A 20,650-nucleotide genomic window follows, 5' to 3' on the forward strand; every position below is an offset into this window, starting at 1 on the left:
TGTCAGTCAGTCAGTGTCTCTATCTTCAAGAGATGTGCCATGATTTCCTTCTCCTTCCTGTCAAAAAAATTAAAAAAGCATTTTCAAATCACTTCACTTATGTTTGAATATCTTTTCTACATTTCTGGATATGTAAAACAAAAAAGTCCTGCATGTTAACAAAGCAAATCCAAACAGAAGATAATAATATATACTTATTTGGGAAGTTTATTTAATAGTACATTAAGAAGTTAATCTCTCGGATTAGTAGTTAATTTAAAGGAGAAATTTGAGCGCTGGTAGTATCATGGACAGCTGGCTATCATGGATGGAATGAATTCCATTAGCTGCAGTTATTTCTGCAAAAGTGGGCAAGGTCAGGTACTAAAAAAACTAAGATTCACATACTTTGCAGATTTTTAAAACTGGATTGTTTTGAGAAAATACATATTTTTCGACTTTGTTTGGATTGGATTCTCTTTGTCTAGCTTAAAAATATGATGATGTTTTATATAGGTTTAAGCAAAAACATCGAAAATTCTTCAGAGTGAATAATAGCTCATTGAATATAACAACTTACAGGTGTAATGGCCACCTTGGCACGATGAGGTGCATGTTTAAGGGTTTCCCCAATGCAAAAATCAATTTCCTTTTCAGTTTTTTTGGGAAACTGTTTGGTACATGCACCTAGAAAAGAAGGTACAGTAATAAATGTTAAAACATTGATACAACACAGAGGTGACACAGTTCGGTATGTTTTCAAAACAGCAAAAATAATGAAATTTTTGTCAAATTAGAAACCAGACCATTTATTTTCTCTTTCCCTAGAGCGGATAAACGGTCCTTTTAAAGTAAAAGTAACATGCACACAGGCTGTGTTTTACAAAGATGTAAAACTCTAACAAACGAGCTCACCATCACAATGTTATATAAGACATATTTCACACACTAATCTAATCCTTAAATACACAATATATAAAGCGACATATTTTGTATATTCTAATAATGTTAACATATTACTATAACTTGAAAACATTGTTTTATAAGGTGAAAAATACATGAAAATGTGAAATTGATCCCATTTGTTTGGACTGTCAGCAGTATGCTGCTGTAATCATTTAGTAAGATAAGCCTACCTTTAGAGACGACATCACAACCTGTGTGAGGAGGCCAGGGCACAAGAAAGGATCTAAAAAGCACTGAAAAATAATATGTATTAAAACATTGAATTTATTTTACTACAGATTAAATGTTTACTGCTAATCAAAGGACAAAATGGGCACAACAAAACAGTAAGAAGCTTACTTTAAAACTTTAAATACTAGCTGCCCTCCGCAAAATGTGCTGCATGGAGCTATGGGTGTGGCGATAAGAGTATGTGAACCTTGTGGTTGCGAGGTTACTGGGCCAGCAGTAGAAGTGATTGAAAATTACTGCGTGCTGTTCATTTGTTCATGTGCAGAGGACAATAAAATAACATTGTGAGTTATATACATTTGTGTCAACGCTTTAACACATTACAATGGGCATTTTAATTTTCAGGAACCGAGTATTGATCGTCCAAAATCTTACTTACGTACTCGGAGACAAAAAAAGCAACGCACCATTCGTCATATTCCTGCCGTAAACATTTCAAGTTTTAAATTAACGGATCACAAATAACACGTTAGCTTCCTAAAGAGGGAATTACTTTTTGAATTAGCAAGAAGCGCGTCAACGCGGGCCTTCATGCTGTCGCTGCGAGTTTGAAATCACATGTAATCTAAAGATTCGGATTACAGCGCACGAATAAAATTGATTACTTCTGTATTAGTTTGGGTTTTGGTATTTCTTACTTTTTTATTTTGTTGTTGTCAGCCACAGCATGTTGCATAGTATTCGATGTTATTCATTTAAAGTTTGTAGTCTTTTTGTACAATTGTGTATTCTTCCAATTAGTTGGCGGCTAAATCACAGAACAAACCGAAATGTTATCATTATATTAAGTAACGTTAACTAAACTACCTAACACAAGAAGTGCTTAAAAACTTGAGAGATAATCAAATTAGCAGACGTTACTCACCGTTGAAGTTGTTGCCGCTTGACTGAAAAATGCCGCCAAATTCAGTCTGGATCTGCACATGCTGGGATAGGTGGATGTCCCTCCCATCTGCTCTCGCTATTGGGGCGTATAACACCAAGGACTTTTGTGATTGGTTTAAAACGCCAAGTATCCAGTGGTCCAGAAATATAGGATTATGAGATATAAGGATTTACTGTTCGTTTATGATTTATTTGTATCATTATTTTATGGAAGATTTCGCCTGTTACAATAGACGTGAAGTCATTTGGGAACGAAACTAAACAACAGAGGACTGTTTGTGAACATTCTGTTGTTCTCTTTGTTGCTATGTGACCATAGAATAACCAATATAGAACGTCCTCTTAAAGTCATATCAGGAACGTTATTATATGACTGAAAGAGGACCATGTGAGAACGTTCTGTTATGGTCACAAATGTGTTCTTTGTAACGTTCTAATGTGACCATAGAATAACCAATATAGAACGTCCTCTTAAAGTCATATCAGGAATGTTATTATATGACTGAAAGAGGACCATGTGAGAACGTTCTGTTATGGTCACAAATGTCTTCTTTGTAACGTTCTAATGTGACCATAGAATAACCAATATAGAAAGTCCTCTTAAAGTCATATCAGGAACATTATTATATGACTGAAAGAGGACCATGTGAGAACGTTCTGTTATGGTCACAAATGTCTTCTTTGTAACGTTCTAATGTGACCATAGAATAACCAATATAGAACGTCCTCTTAAAGTCATATCAGGAACATTATTATATGACTGAAAGAGGACCATGTGAGAACGTTCTGTTATGGTCACAAATGTCTTCTTTGTAACGTTCTAATGTGACCATAGAATAGCCAATATAGAACGTCCTCTTAAAGTCATATCAGGAACGTTATTATATGACTGAAAGAGGACCATGTAAGAACGTTCTGTTATGGTCACAAATGTCTTCTTTGTAACGTTCTAATGTAACCATAGAATAACCAATATAGAACGTCCTCTTGAAGTCATATCAGGAACGTTATTATATGACTGAAAGAGGACCATGTGAGAACGTTCTGTTATGGTCACAAATGTGTTCTTTGTAACGTTCTAATGTGACCATAGAATAACCAATATAGAACGTCCTCTTAAAGTCATATCAGGAACATTATTATATGACTGAAAGAGGACCATGTTAGAACGTTCTGTTATGGTCACAAATGTCTTCTTTGTAACGTTCTAATGTGACCATAGAATAACCAATATAGAACGTCCTCTTAAAGTCATATCAGGAACGTTATTATATGACTGAAAGAGGACCATGTGAGAACGTTCTGTTATGGTCACAAATGTCTTCTTTGTAACGTTCTAATGTGACCATAGAATAACCAATATAGAACATCCTCTTGAAGTCATATCAGGAACATTATTATATGACTGAAAGAGGACCATGTTAGAACGTTCTGTTATGGTCACAAATGTCTTCTTTGTAACGTTCTAATGTGACCATAGAATAACCAATATAGAACGTCCTCTTAAAGTCATATCAGGAACGTTATTATATGACTGAAAGAGGACCATGTGAGAACATTCTGTTATGGTCACAAATGTGTTGTTTGTAACGTTCTAATGTGACCATAGAATAACCAATATAGAACGTCCTCTTAAAGTCATATCAGGAACGTTATTATATGACTGAAAGAGGACCATGTGAGAACGTTCTGTTATGGTCACAAATGTCTTCTTTGTAACGTTCTAATGTGACCATAGAATAACCAATATAGAACGTCCTCTTAAAGTCATATCAGGAACATTATTATATGACTGAAAGAGGACCATGTGAGAACGTTCTGTTATGGTCACAAATGTCTTCTTTGTAACGTTCTAATGTGACCATAGAATAACCAATATGGAACGTCCCCCTAAAGTCATATAAAGAACATTGAACTCCAACACTTTCATAACCAAAATAAAATGTTTTAAGAAAAAACCTAATGTTCTGTAAAGGTTTGGGACATTAGTTACCTTAAGAGTACTTTAAGGGAACGTTGCGCAAGGTCGCGAGAACGTCCCCTCCTACGTGGGTTGGTAATGAACAGTGTTCTTTGTCAAAACTGACATTGTCATCATCCATTGATGCACTTTGTCACAAACTGCAGTTCTCAGCTCAGAAAGCTTGTTTCTGACATTCTAACAGCTCAATTAGAGCATTTCAGTAATGAACAGTGTTCTTTGTCAATACTGACTTCCCTTTCGAGGGAACTCTACACTGCGTCAATGTTGACACTTTGGGGAACGCCAGCAGCGTGACGCATCTGAATACGTTGTGTGAAACTAATCTCGCGACTTATCGTCGCGCCGCGATTTATCGTCGCGCCGCGATGACGTCACTATGACGTCACGAGTGACGCGCGGCACCGGAAGGTATAAATAGGAAGCGGACGCAATGCAAATCAGCTTCTGCCATTTCAGCAAAGCGCTCTGTGTGTGTGAAGTTTATTGTCTGTTTGTTTACGACGTTGTCTAGATTGTTTATTGAAAACTTTATTAGAAATGAGTAGACAAAAGATCTTTAAGCCATGTGTTTCCCCTTGTCCTCGTTTTATTACGGGTGGGGATACACATGAACTCTGTGTTGAGTGTTTGGGATTTGAGCATGCTAAGGCAGCTCTTAAGGGGGATCCCTGTGAACATTGTTTGTGGCTATCACTAAAAACACTCAACTCTCGTGCTGCTTTGTTTGATGAGTCAGGCAAAATTCGCCAGCCTCACGGATCGGGACCCGCTACTGCCGAGGCAGCGCGGCGTCTCCGTTCGTGGGGCTCGCAGATGGATGTTTATGAGGGTGTTGAGACGGCTTCGGCCTTTTCTCAACCCCCCAGTTCCATTGCCTCTGGAAGGGATACGGGAGCCCGCATGGCGGCTTCTCCCGCCCCATCCAGAAGCCCAACGCACTGCTCTAGCTCTGAGGAGTTAGAGAGTGTTGGTTTTCATGCACGGGACCTAGATGAGCCCAATGAAATTCCCCTTTCCCCTGGGTATGAGGAGCTGTTAGAGGTTGTTGGCCGGGCGGTAGCCAGACTTGGCATTGACTGGCCCACAGAGCAACAAGAAGTTTTGTCTGTCAGTAAATTGGATGAAAGATTCTTGGAAAAGCGGGTACAACCTCAGCGTCGGGGGTTGCCTTTTTTCCCCGATTTACACTCAGAGGTGTCCAAATCGTGGAAAAAACCATACTCTTCTCGCATTTCTTCCACATCCACGAATTTTTCGAATGTGTTAGGGGCTAGAGATAAGGGGTATGGCATGATGCCAAGGGTAGAAGATACGTTGGCCGTGTATCTTTCACCAGATTCGGCATCATCTTTGAAGTCCCCGACATTGCCCTCCAAACCATGTAGAGTGACATCTAATTTGGTAGGCAAGGCATATATGGCTTCAGGTCGGGCTGGATCATGCCTACACACCATGGGTCTATTGCAGGCATACCAGGCCGACTTGCTGGGGGATATTAAAGAGGGCGAGGTAATAGATCCAAGTCTGCTCAACGAGTTGAGAACAGCAGCAGATCTTACTCTTCGGGCCACTAAGGAGACAGCCCAAGCTGTTGGGCGCTCCATGTCAGCACTGGTAGCCACAGAGAGACACCTGTGGGTAAATCTGTCAGGCATTAAGGAGAGAGATAAAACTGTGCTGCTTGATGCACCTCTCTCCTCGGAAGGCCTCTTTGGTGGTGCGGTCGAGACAGTTGTTGACCGTTTCCAGGAGACAAAACGCCAGGCTGCTGCGTTTCATAAGTATTTACCTCTCCACTCTTATCCCCAGGGGTCTGCAGTCCAAGGACAGCCCCAGCCATCTACAAGCTCCTCATATAGGCAGCAGCAGAAATAGAGTGTAGCTACTCGAACCCCCCCTCAGAGAGCTTGGGGGTCGAGGCAGCAACCTCCTAAACCTGCTAGGCAGGCGAAGCCGGATCTGAGGACAGTCATCGTCTCAAACCGGAAGGCTGCTGCAAAGAGGTCCTGATGGGTTTTCAGGACATCCGAGGGCGGCTCCTCTTGGAGGACTGAAAAGTTCGATCCTTCCAAGAAGTCCTCAGAAAATCTTTACGTTAACCCTGCCGTCCAAGACGTTTCGGGGCACGTTAGTTTCTATTACATGGAATCATCAGAGTCTACCCGAAGATGATGTAGACCTAGTGAATCTGCAAATAAAATCAACAGTCCGACCATTCCCTGCCGGTCAGCCGCTTCAGGGCATCGGGCTTTACACAACCGACATCAATGTCGAGAGGTTGACCCCTTAGCATACCTTTCTCCACGAGTGGAGAAAGCTTTACAAATTCTAATGGGGTAGTAGAAGGGTAAGAGTTGTCTCTCTTGGTGAAAGGGGCCATAGAATATGTTCCCCCCCATGAGAGTCAGATCGGCTTTAAACAGCCGGTACTTCACAGTCGGAAGAAGGATGGAGGGCTGAGGCCCATTTTTATATCTGAGAAATCTCAACAAATCTGAAGAGATACAAGCTCAAGATACTCACTGTCCCTATTATTGTGGCCGGAATCAGATCAGAAGACTGGTTAACCACAATAGTGCTGAAATTTGCATACTTCCACACTCTTATCCTTCCTCAATATCGGAAGTTTCTCAGGTTTGCTTTCGGGGGCAAAGCTTACCTATATCGAGTTCTTCCATACGGCCTTGTTCTTTCCTCACGCACCTTTACAAAATGCATGGATTCAGCCCTTGCTCCTTTGAGACTTCAAGGGATCCATATACTAAATTACATAGACAACTGGTTAATATTAGTTCAGTTTCACAATATGGCGATTCGACATTGAGATCTCGCTCTCGACCATATGAAGCGTGGGGGGTTACGGCTCAATGCCAGAAAGAGCAACTAAACTCCTCAATAGAGGTAGTATAGGATTCGGTCACGATGCAGGCACGATTGTCCCCTGCACGTGTCGAATCGATCCTGACAGCGGTGTCCAGGATCAAGTAAGGTCATGCTTACACTGTCAAGCATTTCTGTGAATTTTTTGGTCTAATGGCGGCAGCGTCCAACGTGATTCCTTTGGCCTCCTGCACATGAGATCTTTACAGTGGTGGCTAAAAGGCAAAAGGTTTTCCTCGAGAGGTAACCCGTTCTGTATGATCAGGTTAACGCGCAGATGCCTTCGTTTCCTGGTTATATGGAAGAATCCTTGGTTTCTCAATCAAGGGTTGAAATTGGAGTGCAGCATCACCAACTGCACAAATATTGCCTGGAGATTAGCTGTACTACAAGTACTGAGGTACTTCCTTCCAGTCCTTAGAGGCCATCATGTTCTTATCAACAGAATACGACAGTTCTCTTACATAAATCTTCAAGGGGGCCTGAGACTACGCCCTCTCTACAGACTGGCGCACTAGGTTCTCCTATGGGCCCAGGAGAAGTTTACATCGCTCAGGGCAGTGTACATCCCTGGAGTCCAGAATGTGGGAGCAGACAAGCTGTCAAGGCAGGGGCTGAGGCCCGGGGGAGAGGAGACTCCATCGACCTGTTTGCGTCCCAAGAGACGTTTCATTGTCCTCTGTGGTCTTCATTTACACGCCCAGCTCCGTTGGGACTGGACGCCCTGGTACAGACATTGCCACAACGGCATCTGTAAGCTTTCCCTCCGATCGCTCTGCTCCCAGGACTTCTAGAAAGAGTCCGACATACATTAAAGTGTATGTGGCAGCTATCTCGGCCTGTCACCCCCTATACCCGAGGGTTCTCTGGGGAGACATCCCTTAGCTGTTCGGTTCCTACATGGAACCATGAGGATGAGGCCTTCATCTCAGGTGAAAGTTCCTGCTCTAGACTGTGATTCTAGAAGGGCTTTCCCAGATGCTTTTTAAGGCCATTGACTCTAGCTGGGACATTCATTTATCCCTCAAGCTAGCCTGTCTGGTAGTCATTACCTCTCTTTGGAGGGTAGGCGACCTTCAAGCTTTATCAGCTTCTCAATCTTGTTTGGAGTTAGCTCCAGGCTTTTCATCCTCCACCTCACGAGATAGCGGATAACCGAAGGTAATAATTGTCATGCCCTGTCTGGGCGTTAGAAGAATATGTGCGCAGGTCTTCTTTATGACAAAATTCTAACCGACTGTTGGTCTGTTTTGGACCTCGTAACAGAGGTCAACAAACCTCTAAGCAGCCCATTTGTAAATGGATGGTAGAGGAAATTTCTTTAGCTTACGAGGTGCGTGGAATACCTTCACCTCTGCTAGTAAGGGCACATTCAACTCGGAGTATGGCTTCCTCGCGGGCCCTTCTGTCGGGCGTCTATGCAGGATGTTTATATGGTACTACAAACTGGACCTCTTTCTTTACCTGGAACCCAGGCACTTTTGTCCTGAGATGTGCGTGGACACCTTCACACTTGGACAGACACAATGCATTATGGCGTAGTGGGCATTTCGTTCCCCAAAGTGTCAACATTGACGCAGTGTAGAGTTCCCTCGAAAGGGAACGTCTCAGGTTACGACTGTAACCGTAGTTCCCTGAGACAGGGAACGAGACACTGCGTCGTTGTGCCATAACTCCCTGTGCCTGGAGCATTTGCTTCAATAATTTTTGCAGAAGCTGATTTGCATTGCGTCCGCTTCCTATTTATACCTTCCGGTGCCGCGCGTCACTCGTGACGTCATAGTGACGTCATCGCGGCGCGACGATAAATCGCGGCGCGACGATAAGTCGCGAGATTAGTTTCACACAACGTATTCAGATGCGTCACGCTGCTGGCGTTCCCCAAAGTGTCAACATTGACGCAGTGTCTCGTTCCCTGTCTCAGGGAACTACGGTTACAGTCGTAACCTGAGACGATTCTCATCATCCACTGATACACTTTGTCACAAAATGCATTTTTTAGCCCAGAAAGCTCGTTTCTGTCATTCTAACAGCTCAATCAGAGCATTTTAGTAATGAAGAGTGTTCTTTGTCAAAACTGACATTCTCATCATCCACTGATGCACTTTGTCACAAAATGCAGTTCTCAGCTCAGAAAGCTTGTTTCTGACATTCTAACAGCTCAATTAGAGCATTTTAGTAATTAACAGTGTTCTTTGTCAATACTGACATTCTCATCATCCACTGATGCACTTTGTCACAAAATGCATTTTTTAGCCCAGAAAGCTTGTTTCTGTCATTCTAACAGCTCAATCAGAGCATTTTAGTAATGAAGAGTGTTCTTTGTCAAAACTGACATTCTCATCATCCACTGATGCACTTTGTCACAAAATGCAGTTCTCAGCTCAGAAAGCTTGTTTCTGACATTCTAACAGCTCAATTAGAGCATTTTAGTAATTAACAGTGTTCTTTGTCAAAACTGACATTCTCATCATCCACTGATGCACTTTGTCACAAAATCCAGTTTGCAGCTCAGAAAGCTTCTTTCTGACATTCTAACAGCTCAATTAGAGCATTTCAGTGATGAACTGTCTTCTTACTCAAAAGTGATTTTCTCATCATCCTCTGATGCACTTTGTCACAAAATGCAATTTTCAGCTCAGAAAGCTTGTTTCTGACATTCTAACAGCTCAATTAGAGCATTTCAGTGATGAACTATCTTCTTTGTCAAAACTGAGTTTCTCATCATCCTTTGATGCACTTTGTCACAAAATGCAGTTTCAGCTCAGAAAGCTTGTTTCTGACATTCTAACAGCCCAATTCGAGCATTTCAGTGATGAACTGTCTTCTTTGTCAAAACTGAGTTTCTCATCATCCTCTGATGCACTTTCTCACAAAATGCAGTTTTCAGCTCAGAAAGCTTGTTTCTGACATTCTAACAGCTCAATTAGAGCATTTCAGCGATGAACTGTCTTCTTTGTCAAAACTGACATTCTCATCATCCACTGTTGCACTTTGTCACAAAATGCAGTTTTCAGCTCAGAAAGCTTGTTTCTGACATTCTAACAGCTCAATTAGAGCATTTCAGTGATGAACTGTCTTCTTTGTCAAAACTGAATTTCTCATCATCCTCTGATGCACTTTGTCACAAAATGTGATTTTCAGCTCAGAAAGCTTGTTTCTGACATTCTAACACCTCAATTAGAGCATTTCAGTGATGAACTGTCTTCTTTGTCAAAACTGAATTTCTCATCATCCTCTGATGCACTTTGTCACAAAATGTGATTTTCAGCTCAGAAAGCTTGTTTCTGACATTCTAACAGCTCAATTAGAGCATTTTAGTAATAAACAGTGTTCTTTTGTCAAAACTGACATTCTCATCATCCACTGATGCACTTTGTCACAAAATGCAGTTTTCAGCTCAGAAAGCTTGTTTCTGACATTCTAACAGCTCAATTAGAGCATTTCAGTAATGAACTGGGTTCTTTGTCAAAACTAACTTATTCCTCATCCTCTGATGCTCTTTTTACAAAAATTTAGTTTTCAGCTCAGTAAGCTTGTTTCTGACCCTGGAGTATGGAATCAGTGTTAAAATCATATTTGCAACAGTTCTCAATTTAATTGAACAGAGCCCTGTCAGAAAACATAAAACTTACAGGAACATGAGTTTTGCAATGAAAGCTGTTTCTGACACAACAGTCAACTATGCACCAGTTTTCAGTTTATTTGTTCAGAGCCCTGTCAGAAAACACAAAACTCACAGGAACATGAGTTTTGTAATGAAATGTGTTTTTTTTTCACGCAAAAAAATCCCAGGAACATGAAATGACATTGTTCAAGTCATATTTGACATTTTTCAAGTCATATTTGATCCCTGTCAAAATAACTAAAACTATTGCGTTTATCAACCACATGGGGGAAACAGTGCGTAAAGGATCCAAGTGAGCTCATTCTATCTGTTAATTTATTTTGTAGGTTATGGGGCCAGGTCTAAGTGGTCATTAGTCCTGGTTGGTGCAACCCATCCAATGAGTATTTAAAATAAGATTTTAGAGCTAATTTAGGTCCTAGTTGATTCTAGTTTTATTTTAATTCAAATTGCATTGCACCACTTAATTTTAAATAGAGATTAACAAATCATGGATTAAACCTTTAACCTGTATTTAACCCGTCATATGCGATTAATGTTGTCCGCCATGAGGGATTTTGCCAATGTTACTAAATAGCAGCAATGTTGCACTGTCATGTAAAAAGGAAAAAACATATCGCATGTAAAAGAAACGTAATATGGATAATTTTGGATAATTCCTTGATCAGCCAGATCGTCCATAAACACATTTCACAAGCCTTGAGGGATATGATATCGTACAAATATGACAGTAGAGCAGCATAATAATGCTCTGGACTGGAGCAGACATAAGAGACAAGTACTGGAATCACGAGTTGGCAGACCTCTGCAGTCGACGCCGTTAGGCGATTGTGTTTCCGGGGGTCGTCCTCGGTCGTGCTCTGTGGCTGTTTGCATCAGCACCGCCGGCTGAGGTGCGCCTATTCGGGACCTGACCGGAACACCATTTAGACAGGCCGCTAAAATAACTAGCTTTATCTTCTCAGGATGTCGGTCTTATCCGTTTAATCACAGACGTTGTCAGATGTGAAGCATCAAATTCAACCAGAATATCTTATTGCCCCCCCACCCCACCCCATTCGGTATATTTGATCCTCGGTTTATTTGAATTTATAAATGGTAATGATTTTAAAGACATAAATCCAAAGTTCTACTTACAGTTTCTTTTATTCGCTTTGGTACTATTTTCACAAGTATGTGGTAAAACCTCACAACTGTTAGTACAAAACTCAAAGCAGATCATCAAAAAGTCTGTTTTTTCAAACATGTAATCACATGTTCAAATGGCAAAGTACAATGTACAAAATGACACAATCACTTTTTCACCACACCTAATCAGTGTGTCATCAAAGAACTACCTTTCATTTGAAGTAATTGTCTTTCACAATGCAATGCCCATGATACTTTTGATATGCTTCTCATCTAATTGGGGTAAATACATTTGACCAACACTTAATCCAACTGATCTTAATGGTTAATCACTGAACCGTTTGGTAAACCTATATATTTTAATTTCAGCAATAAACAGTATATCGATTTTGAGAACTACAGAAATAAAATGTGTTTTTGTACGAACATATAAATTAACCACACATGATGAATACTCGTTATTGCTCATTGATTTCAGATGGGGTAACCACAAGATTCATGACTGAAGTGCCCTTGAGCAAGACACCTTACCCATGATTGCTCTGCAGTTATGTGCCACTGTAAAAAAAACCTACTTGTAAGTTGCTTTTGTCTGCCAAATGAATAAATGTACGTGTAGCCCGCCTTTTAAAGAGGCACCAGGTATCAATGAAACACATTTACCTGCCTTTCAGGCACATCCTCGATTCATGACTCTCTACCTGTCTCCATACTCTGCTTTCCTCAACCCTATTGACCAATTTTTTTCAGCATGGAGGTGGAAGGGCTATGATCGCCCACCCCTTGAGCTTGCCACCCTCCTTCAGGCCATGGATGATGCATGTGATGACATCAATGTAGACCAATGTCAAGCATGGATTCGTCATGCCAAAAGGTTTTTTCCAAGGTGCTTGAACAATGATAACATTCATTGTGATGTGGATGAGAATCTATGGCCAAATGCTCAAGACAGGCTTGATCCAAACTAATGTAATGTGTGCAGTAAATGTTATGTTTTGTTCTCATTTAGTTACATAATAAAAGTATAACTATGTTACAATTCTATCTGAAAAATAAAAACAAATTTGTCCAAATGATTGTAGAGGATGTGTTCATTGATCCTTTACTTGATTACACATAGGATGGATATTTGGGAAATTATAGATTATGTAAATGCAAGGTAATGTCAGTGTATTGCCTAATGTGAAACTGTGTAATCTGTCTTTTATAGTACTGTAGCATATTCATTTCAGCACTTCTAAGGCCGATTTGAAACCTGTATCTTGCATTGTTTGCTGTTGGATGAACTGGTTGTTAAAAGTACTAAACTGAAAGAAGATCATACTGTTGTGTTTCTGTAATTAAACCAAATATTCCCATTACATATTACAATAATCTCGTGTTTGAAACCATGATTATGTGGACTGAAAACATGTGCAACTGACTGAAAGCATTCCATCAGGTTTTGAAAGAATGACTAGCTGCGTTACAAGTGTGAGAAGTTTGGATTTTTGTACTAAGAGTTTTGAAAATGTACACCTTACTTGTGAAAATAGTACCAAAGCGAATAAAAAAACTGTAATATAAATATTGTTCATGCAAACATAGTACACTGAAATGTTTTTGTTTGATTAACATTTAATAATATTTATAGCCTACATTGAAAGTAAACATAATTTTATTATGTATTAACGAGTGTTCAAGTTTTCCAATTTATGTTTGTTACAGTTCTCAATTCGTCTTTCCCTAGATCTTAAGTTAACAGATCTTAACCGAAATTTAAATAAACTAAATGTTACATCTCTTCTAAACAATGGTAACCACGGAACATGTAAGAAAAATATCAAAACTTAATAAACTGCATGTTTTATTAGCGCGAGGTTAAAAACCTGGCGTGAACAGCTAAATCATGCATTACTTTAAAGCATAATGATGCATCCCACATTTGAGTCACTTAACCATTAACATTTCTTAATGGTCATTCCCTAAGTTTCATGACATAAAATAACTTATTTACCTTTAAAAATACATTTGAAAGCTACTAAATAGAACCCATTTCAAAATACAAGAACAATTAAAAATAAATTCAATAAATAAATTAAATTGTCTTAGAAAAAAGGTTTTGTATTTTTCGTTAATGTACAAAAACATCATAGGCACACATTTTATGGCATGTGTGTTTAACTAGCTTTCTAAAAAATATGTTTTCTTTTATTAAACAGGAAGTTCCTCTGGACCAGTGTTGAACCAGATTTTTTAAGTCATCCAAAGTGATCTATATCCTTGGCTGTCATTGACTCCTGTATTTGTTCAAATTACACATTTTATAGCACAATAGTATTTTATTATAACTGAAACTATGGAGTATGTGTTACTGTGTGAGGTATTGTACAGTAGTATGTTTACGTTAAATAAGCTTAAAGTATGAAACAATGGACATTTACAATATAAATAATGCCAAAGGAGTGCTACAAATATGGTACATGCAAACTGTGTAAACGTAACACACGATAGACAGGAGAACATTACAAACAGGTCTTGCATAGAATTAAATAAACACATTTACAGACACTATATTTCTTACAAACAAGAAGAAACATCACAAACATCAAATAACTAAATTATTATAATGACTAGCTAAAATAGCTAGCCAACTGAATACCTAATGCATTTCAATTCCCTTTTAACTCTGCCCACCCCCTAGACAATGCATTTGTTTAGCAGTCAATACCCTATTATGTAAATTTTCAAAGAACAAGGGCTCTATGCATACAGTACATAAGTGTTCACAGTTACAATCATTTGTCATTCATTAATAAATATACCCGCTGAAGACTTGTGCACGGTTACATGAAAACCCTTGAGGGTTTCCTGAGCGGAACATATTCCTAAGGTAAGGGATTTATTTGAGGGCGTTGCAACAAAGGTCTTAACCGTCACCCTTACCTAATAATCTAATGAGTTCATCTAAAGCATTACAGGAATACTTTATTCAATGTTAAAATATATTTTAATGTGGTGACACTCTAATAACAAAAGTAATAGTAGTAACAGAGACCTCAGCTACAATACATAAGCAATCTGATAATTGAACCTTACAAATGTCTAATTTGACAAAAGCGTGGGTTGAAACATTAATGAATACTGTTAAAGTTTATGTTTGTTGGTTAAAATTTGTGTTGGTTAAAACAAATGTAAATTACTCTGCTCAGGTTGATTAACAGATTTAAGTTGTTTGGATGACCATTGACTCACAAAATCCATCAGAACTTTGCAGATGCAAATGTGTCCAAAAAAATTAAATTTTGTGTTTAAATGGATGGTTAACTAGATGGCTTTATATTTAATGCCTGACAATAAACGAGAAACATATAGATAACTGCTCAGTTGGCATATTTGAGGCAACATTTCTCCTGAAAGATCAGAAGTGTATACATCTTATTAAAGCAGGCAAGCAGAAGAAAACAGAATATGAATGTGAAACTCAAAAGGGTACTCTAAATGTTGAGCAGTAATTAAGCTTGTGGCATTTATATTTCAGGCCCTTCTGCTTGCTTCTACATAGTATAGCAGTATTAATAAGGTGTGTAATGAATTTGGTCTTTAAATGTCACTGTCTTAATGCCTTATTCCAGGTTAAGTATGTTTTTTTAGAAAGCCATGTAACAATGCATATTTAGCGCACCCTAACATTATGGCCAGTTCAGATTACAACATTTAACTCTGGGAAGTCATGTTTCAGATTATGTGGTTCATACGTAATTAAGTATTAGACATGGGCTGCATCCGAAATCAAAGTATGGGTTTGTATGAATTTCTTCTATTATGATGTGTTTGATGTCATCGAGAAGGCGGAACTAGCGATTGACTTTCACAAACAAGAGTAAACAGTTAACTTTTTGGTGGTCTGTTAAATGCATCTGTTTGTTACACAAATGTGAATCCCTCTGCTCAGGAGTTCAAACCACACTTATGAAAATAACGATACGGGGGAACAATATTGTTGGAATAACTTTCAGAGCATTTTGCTGTCTGATGAAAGATTATACATACAATTAAGATCCATTGGAATTAAAGGAGCTCGCGTATTTAAGTGAACCTGTAGCTGTAATCTGAAATGTGCACAGTGCGAATGTGTGCTCTAAATGAAATGGATCCAGCCGTTTTCCCACTCCCTAAGCGGAGAGATTTTAAACCTGTGACGTCTTACTTTGTAATTACTTCCATTGTTGTTATCCCAAAAATCACCTCCGCAGACACAGTACCTGATGGCAAACTGCAGGGTTCCTCCACACTCCATAAAGTTAGGAATTATCATTTTAAAGCTAAACGTGTCCGTCAGTCCGTCGCTTGAATTGGGCACGTAAAACGCGAGAACATCCATAAATGACGTCCAGTTATTTAAGGTGTACCTCAAAAAGACATTTTTCTCGAAAGCCAAGTTAAGAACCCGCACGATTCCTGAGAGACTGAACTCATCCGCATAAACAGATTCCAGTAAAACCTTTTCATCTTTAACTCTGTTCAGGAAGTCTGGCAGCGAACCTGGACTGGTGAAGAGCAGCTCCATGAACACAGACTGGTTCGACGTGCTGGACTTGTCGAAGTTGTTTAAGTGAAGAGCTCTGGCGTTTCTGAATTTGTCAACGATGCGCTCTGGTACCTCGGCCACATCCGTCTCGTCAAAGTGTTTAATGGAGATCAGGTCCAGGCCCAGAGAGTCGGCAAACCTGACTTTTTTCTGACTGCCAGGGCTCCGGCTTCGCGCGATCTCAAGCTTGGCTCTTTCAGCTGGCGTGGGAAGAGATTTACACCTGCGACGAAGGGTCGGGCTGTGCTGGGGTCTCAGGAACGCCTCCCTTCCTCTTGGTTTCTCATACACTACACTGATTTCTTGCATTTCGCAGTCTTTATTCGTGTCATCTTTTTCCATGTCTCCGTCCTCAAGCTTCTGCTCGGATGCCAAGCTCCCAAACAGACCGGCGATACAGCTGTAGTTCCTGGGGATGCAGTTTTTGGGAGGCAGCATTACTACACATCAGCTTCCAAAAATGCCCTTAAAGATGTTTAGATCGAGGTCCGGCGTAAGGAGGCGGTTTAAATGTAACTGCGTATTATACTACTACTGCGGATTTCTTAACCATTTGTTGAAACAACATTAACATAACCGAAGAATGATAAATGCGAATCGGCGCCGCTATGGACAAAAGCCAGTGGTTATTCATATGAATACGTATTATTAATATTAATTAGCACAAGGAAGCGTTTCTGGCTTACTCCGCCCCGCAATACATCTGATTAATATTCATAAATCGCAACCTTCACCTCAGCAGATCTGTTGATTCGCCAACTGACTATCGTCCACCTTCCATCGAATCAAATCGCTTACGTCACGATATGTAATTATTATTCATAAGTCAAGACGTCACCATGTTAGGATTGGCTGCTACTCAAAAGCACACCCCTTGGCAAAACAGCCCGTGAGGTCGATCACGTCTCAGTGTTCATGAAAAAAACACACGTCCAGCGGGTTGAAAAGTATGGAAGGCTATTTAGGCAGAAATGTCTTTAGACGTAACGTGTACAGACGTTAGACGCGTCGATGCGTTATTGCGTGTAGACGCGTAAACCCACTACTTCCGCTGTGAAACTAAAAGTCACATCAAGAAATGTAGCCCTGACCATATTTCATTTTAGCTACACTTTCCCTTTGACTCTTTTTATTTTGCTTAAAAGCATGGCGAAAATACAGTTTAATATTATTATATAAATAATTAAATTTATAATTACTAAACATAGTATTTTGTGGAAAAAACTCTGTTTTGTGTACTGGTTAACCAATATCATATGCTGCATTTAGTTTGCATTTCAAAACATATATTTTAACAAAACATATTATTCACACTGCAAAACTGCGTACTGAGCCCCTTTCTCTACTCCCTTTTCACACTCGACTGCAGGCCTGTGAACGGATCTAACTCCATCAAGTTTGCAGACGATACAACGGTGATTGGTCTCATCAGCAACAACGATGAGAATACATACAGGGAGGAGGTCCGGCACCGTGCCACATGGTGCTCAGACAACAACCTGCTCCTTAACACCTCCAAGACAAAGGAGATCATCGTGGACTTCAGGAAGGCGAAAGGAGGCACACACGGGTCCACATTAATGGGATGGCTGTTGAGCGTGTTTCCAGTTTTAAGTTCCTGGGGACTCATATTTCGGAGGACCTGTCCTGGACCACCAACACCTCATGCCTGGTCAAGAAGGCTCACCAGCGTCTCTTCTTTCTGAGGACACTGAAGAAGAACCAACTGTCTTCAACCTCTTCTGGTGAACTTCTATCGCTGCACGATAGAGAGCATCCTGACCAACTGTATCACAGTCCGGTACGGGAACTGTTCTGTTGCTGAGTGCAAGGCACTGCAGCGGGTGGTGAAAACAGCCCAGCGCATCACAGGGACTACACTTTCTGCCATTGAGGACATCCAGAAGAAACGCTGTCTGCGGTGAGCTCGGACAAGAACCAGCAGACTAAGAAACAGCTTTTTTCCCAGAGCTGTTTCATTATTGAACTCTGCCCCCCACTGATTCCACAACCTCTCTTACCTTGAACTCCAAGCTGCTATAACATCGTTTACATTGCACTACAGGGCTGCATGCATGACTGAACTGTACACACCAGTACTTCATGTTATCTGCTCTACTGGTCTGTTTACACACGCACAGCATCATTTGCACTCTATACTGCTCACTTGCACATCTGAAATATGCTCATTTGCACTTATGGATCACTTTCATAACTGCACTAACTAATCTACTGCACTGTAACTCCATTAACTGCATCTACTCATCTATTGCACTGTAACTTCAATAACTGCATTAACTCATCTTCTGGACTGCAACCTATTATTAACTCTTATACTGCACCGTAACTTTAATAACTGCATTAACTCATCCACTGCACTGTTACTTCAACAACTGCATTAACTCACCAATTGCACTGCAACTTTAACAGCTAATGTTAATAATCTATGCACACTTAAATCACTTGCACTATTGTTTAGTCTAAATTATTATCTGCTCATATCCACCTGTACATTAATGTTCATAGTGTTAATGTTCATAGTATATAGTCATCTGTATATATTGTTCATAGTACATACCTACTGTCATATTTTCATATAACATACCTACTGTAAAATATTTTCATAATCCATGCCCACTGTATAATATTTTCTCAATATTGTATTCTGTATTTATTCAAACTGTATATCCTGCACTTGCTAATTGCACTTCTGGTTAGACCTAAACTACATTTCGTTACACTGTACTTGTATATGTGTAATGACAATAAAGTTGAATCTAATCTAATCTAATTGGGAACACTGTGAGGAGTAGCAGATCACTTGGCTGTTAAGGGGAAAAAACCTCCACATTATCTGACATGCAAAGATGTACACATTCTTGAAAAACGCGTCTGCAATTGTTAAGAAAATTAAGACATTGCTTTTCCTTGTCTTCTTCTACCGCTTGTATTTTGAAATGCTCTCTTTTTCCTTGTCCTAAAATTACGTATTGCTGACGCATCCGGAACGTATCCGGAACTCGGACCATATGCAATGCCACGCATAAGGGCATGTCACGTTTAAATGCAATATTCATGAATGACACGTGGCTCCGTGAACGATGACATCACGGCTATATGTTTAATCTATTTTATGCAAATCCTGCCGTTTTGGGGCTTACCATTGGCTAAACCAAAACGTCTTTACGCGAAATTACGTCTTTAGGCGCTATAACGCGTGTCTGTACACGTTACGTCTAAAGACATTTCTGCCTAAATGGCCTTCCATAGAAAAGTAATGGGTCAGATCTTTGGTTGTAAGAATCTATGTGAAGTGCTTAGTGTGGATGCTTGCCTTTTCGAATCCGTTCTGTAAAGATGATATATTTAACGTTATAGGCTACTAAGATCTTGATCGTAAAGTTTACATTTACATACAAATATTGTACATTAAACAATATATGTAGACTTTCAATTGCAGTCAGGCTCTGTTTTAACAAGTCATGACTGAGTCACAGCGGCAGTGCTTTCTTCCCGTTGCCATGACAACATAGATATAAGCAGATTTCACGGCGAGTTTCATGCTTTTAAATAATTTTAACAAACAGTACATATTCGTCATATTCAAATTATATTTATTGTGTTGTATTTAACTGTGTCTTATTATATTTTTCATTACATTTACATGAACATTTTTAAATGTACTAAAGTCTAAGACTAAAGCCATAGCAGATGTGTTTATCCTACGCGACTTACAGAGAGTTCAGGGAGTAATAAAGGGATATGCCATACAGAAGCAATAATAAAATAGGTACTAATACCCATTTTCAACAAAAGCACGGCTCGTTTGCTGAACGCAGGGTTCTTGATGCTTCAACCGGCAGCTAGAGGAGAGATATGAAAAAGGGTTGTCACATGAGCCCTTTTGGGATTTGACCATTCTGAACCAGCTGGAGTGGTTTGATAGCGTTGGCACGAAGACCAGCAAGGAGAGCATTGCAGTAGTCCAACCAGCTGTTCATCATCCTGGCTGTTTTGGACGGAGTGATTGTGGTACATTGTCTCAACTCATATGCTACCACAGATGCTAAGGACATTCACAGGTTGCACTGTGAATGTCAAATATAATGGAAAAATGACAAATGTAACTATATAGTCCAAAGCGATTTGTAAAGTAGGCCTATTTTCTTTTCTAGCTTAATTATATTAACATTTAATTGTTTGAAATGTCAAGGTTAGCAGGTGATTTGGTGTAAAAACTATTAAAAAACACAATTCAAAGTAAAACATTAAAACTACAAAAATCTATTTAATTAGGCCTGTAAGCAAGGTAAGCAAGGCTATTTAATTAGGCCTGTAAGCAAGGTAAGTAGGTATCTATTTGCAAGGTGAAAGCTTCTTTGTTTTCATTAGAATGCCT

The 20,650-nt window shown here is 39.6% G+C and overlaps 1 protein-coding gene across 1 annotated transcript; it reads right to left on the bottom strand.

Moving 5' to 3' along the window:
• Positions 1-13,967: 13,967 nt before the first annotated feature.
• LOC306899894 (protein phosphatase 1 regulatory subunit 3E) lies at positions 13,968-16,875 on the bottom strand. Its single transcript, XM_079466477.1, has one exon. It carries the CDS (start codon positions 16,687-16,689, stop codon positions 15,802-15,804), a length of 888 nt encoding a protein of 295 aa, XP_079322603.1. The 5' UTR covers positions 16,690-16,875; the 3' UTR covers positions 13,968-15,801.
• Positions 16,876-20,650: the final 3,775 nt, after the last annotated feature.

This window comes from Barbatula barbatula (assembly GCF_947034865.1).
Source record: "Barbatula barbatula genome assembly, chromosome: 10".
Taxonomy (NCBI): domain Eukaryota; kingdom Metazoa; phylum Chordata; class Actinopteri; order Cypriniformes; family Nemacheilidae; genus Barbatula; species Barbatula barbatula.

What these genes read in the sequence shown, in the direction of transcription:
- LOC306899894 (XM_079466477.1), bottom strand. Translation starts at nt 16,689, where the DNA reads ATGCTGCCTCCCAAAAACTGCATCCCCAGGAACTACAGCTGTATCGCC.